The sequence below is a fragment of the Pterocles gutturalis genome, unplaced genomic scaffold (assembly GCF_000699245.1).
Source record: "Pterocles gutturalis isolate BGI_N339 unplaced genomic scaffold, ASM69924v1 scaffold26012, whole genome shotgun sequence".
NCBI classification, from domain to species: Eukaryota; Metazoa; Chordata; class Aves; order Pterocliformes; family Pteroclidae; genus Pterocles; species Pterocles gutturalis.
Window position 1 is genome coordinate 3,883 of NW_010113745.1, and position 1,540 is coordinate 5,422.

Consider the following 1,540-nt stretch of genomic DNA (forward strand, 5'->3'; position numbering starts at 1 on the left):
ATGAGAAATGGACTGATCCTGCAGCACAGCTGGGCATCACATTCTCCCTGTAGGTCTTGGCTTGCCCAAAGACACTTTACGTTGTGTTGGATACCACGGTTTCTGCTACCATTCAAAATCCTGTCCAGAGCCGTTTGCCGCGTTTGGGACTTGCTCTTGGCGTCAGAAGACCTGCTGCATAGGTAAGTGTGGAAACCTTGCCCAGGCAGGCGATGTTTGGAGAGGAGGTTGCTAAAGTCAGCAAAATATACTCTTACTCTGTCTCCAAATGGCCTAAGCCACCTCCTCCAATCTACAAAGACGGACCTGGCTATTCTTCTGTTAATGGCAGCATGGAGCACAGGACCAGAATTGTCATTTTGGGCTGGCCAGCTACCACGTAGACCAGCGTCCTCTCTCCAACAGAACAGATGCCCAGAGAAAGAAAATAAAGATTGTGGCCCACACAGTGTCCTCCTTCTTGGATGTATCTTCCTATAAACATCTGTTGGGGGACTGCTAACTGCATCCACACTGTTTAAGAGGTGTCAGCTGACCTCTTCTCTGTAAATTTGTCTAATCCTCTCCGGGCTTGCTTGTTTTTGGAGCTCCTTAATAGTCAACGTGTAGCATTAAGTCAATACACACTTTATAGCCAACTGTGCTAATCGAACCTGAGTTTCATTGGATCCAGCATCCCGTATCTATCCGTGACCAGAAATGGATGTTTCTGTACAGTTAATCTGTGTGTGTAAAATGACTGCTAATGAACACCACAACCGTACCGTTACACTTCTGTATATATTCTCCTGGCTTTCACAAATTTGCAGCTCAGGGCTTTTAGACATAAGCATTTTGTGTTTAAAAGTCCTTACTAGATTTTCCCCCCTTTGATTTGGAATTCCTTCTGTTTTTTTAAAAAAACCTCTTAAGCTCATAATTTTATTCAGTGCCACCTACTTCTGTACTGCAAACGAAATGTAGTCATTCTGCATTCACCTTCTTCATACCTTTACGATATTCCTCCTTCAGGTTTTTTTCTTTTCCAGGTTGGTAGGTCACAAATTCCTCTTTTTTGCAGAAGTGCTCTGATGACCCCCATAGTCCTTCTTTCTCTCTTTGCTTTTTGGAGACACAATAACCAGAACTTAATGACATTTTCCATGTATGAGTTCCTTCAGGTGGTGGCAGAATGTCTTCTGTTTTGATGTAAAACCTTTTTCATTCCAGACACGACATCAAACTTCCATACTTGTCAAGACGAGGGAGGTCATTGTGTACCTCCAGAAATCAATTGTCTGCAAGAACAAGAGGGACTTTGCCCTCACAGAGAATGGAAGTGCTGCACAGAAGTGTAATAAAAAATCCACGGAATTGCAGAAAACCACAGAAATGCATGGAGGAGAAAACAACCAGGTTGTCTTCCTAGTGTTGTAGAGAAGATGTCTGGTTTTCTCAACATGTGAAGTGCGTAATTAACTAGAGGTCACAGGTTTCTTTATATAACAAAGGCAATAAATACTAAATAAACAGGTATAACTGCTGTATATGTATGGAAACA

General features: G+C 42.5%; 1 protein-coding gene across 1 annotated transcript in view; it reads left to right on the forward strand.

Annotated features, from left to right (window-relative positions):
- LOC104462615 (gallinacin-11-like) overlaps positions 1–1,337 on the forward strand; it is a 2,297-nt gene extending 960 nt beyond the window's left edge. The window contains exons 2-3 of the mRNA XM_010074618.1: positions 54–182; positions 1,210–1,337. Of these exons, the coding sequence (XP_010072920.1) occupies positions 54–182; positions 1,210–1,337 (257 nt within the window). The remainder of the gene's footprint in view (positions 1–53; positions 183–1,209) is intronic.
- The last annotated feature ends 203 nt before the right edge of the window (positions 1,338–1,540 follow it).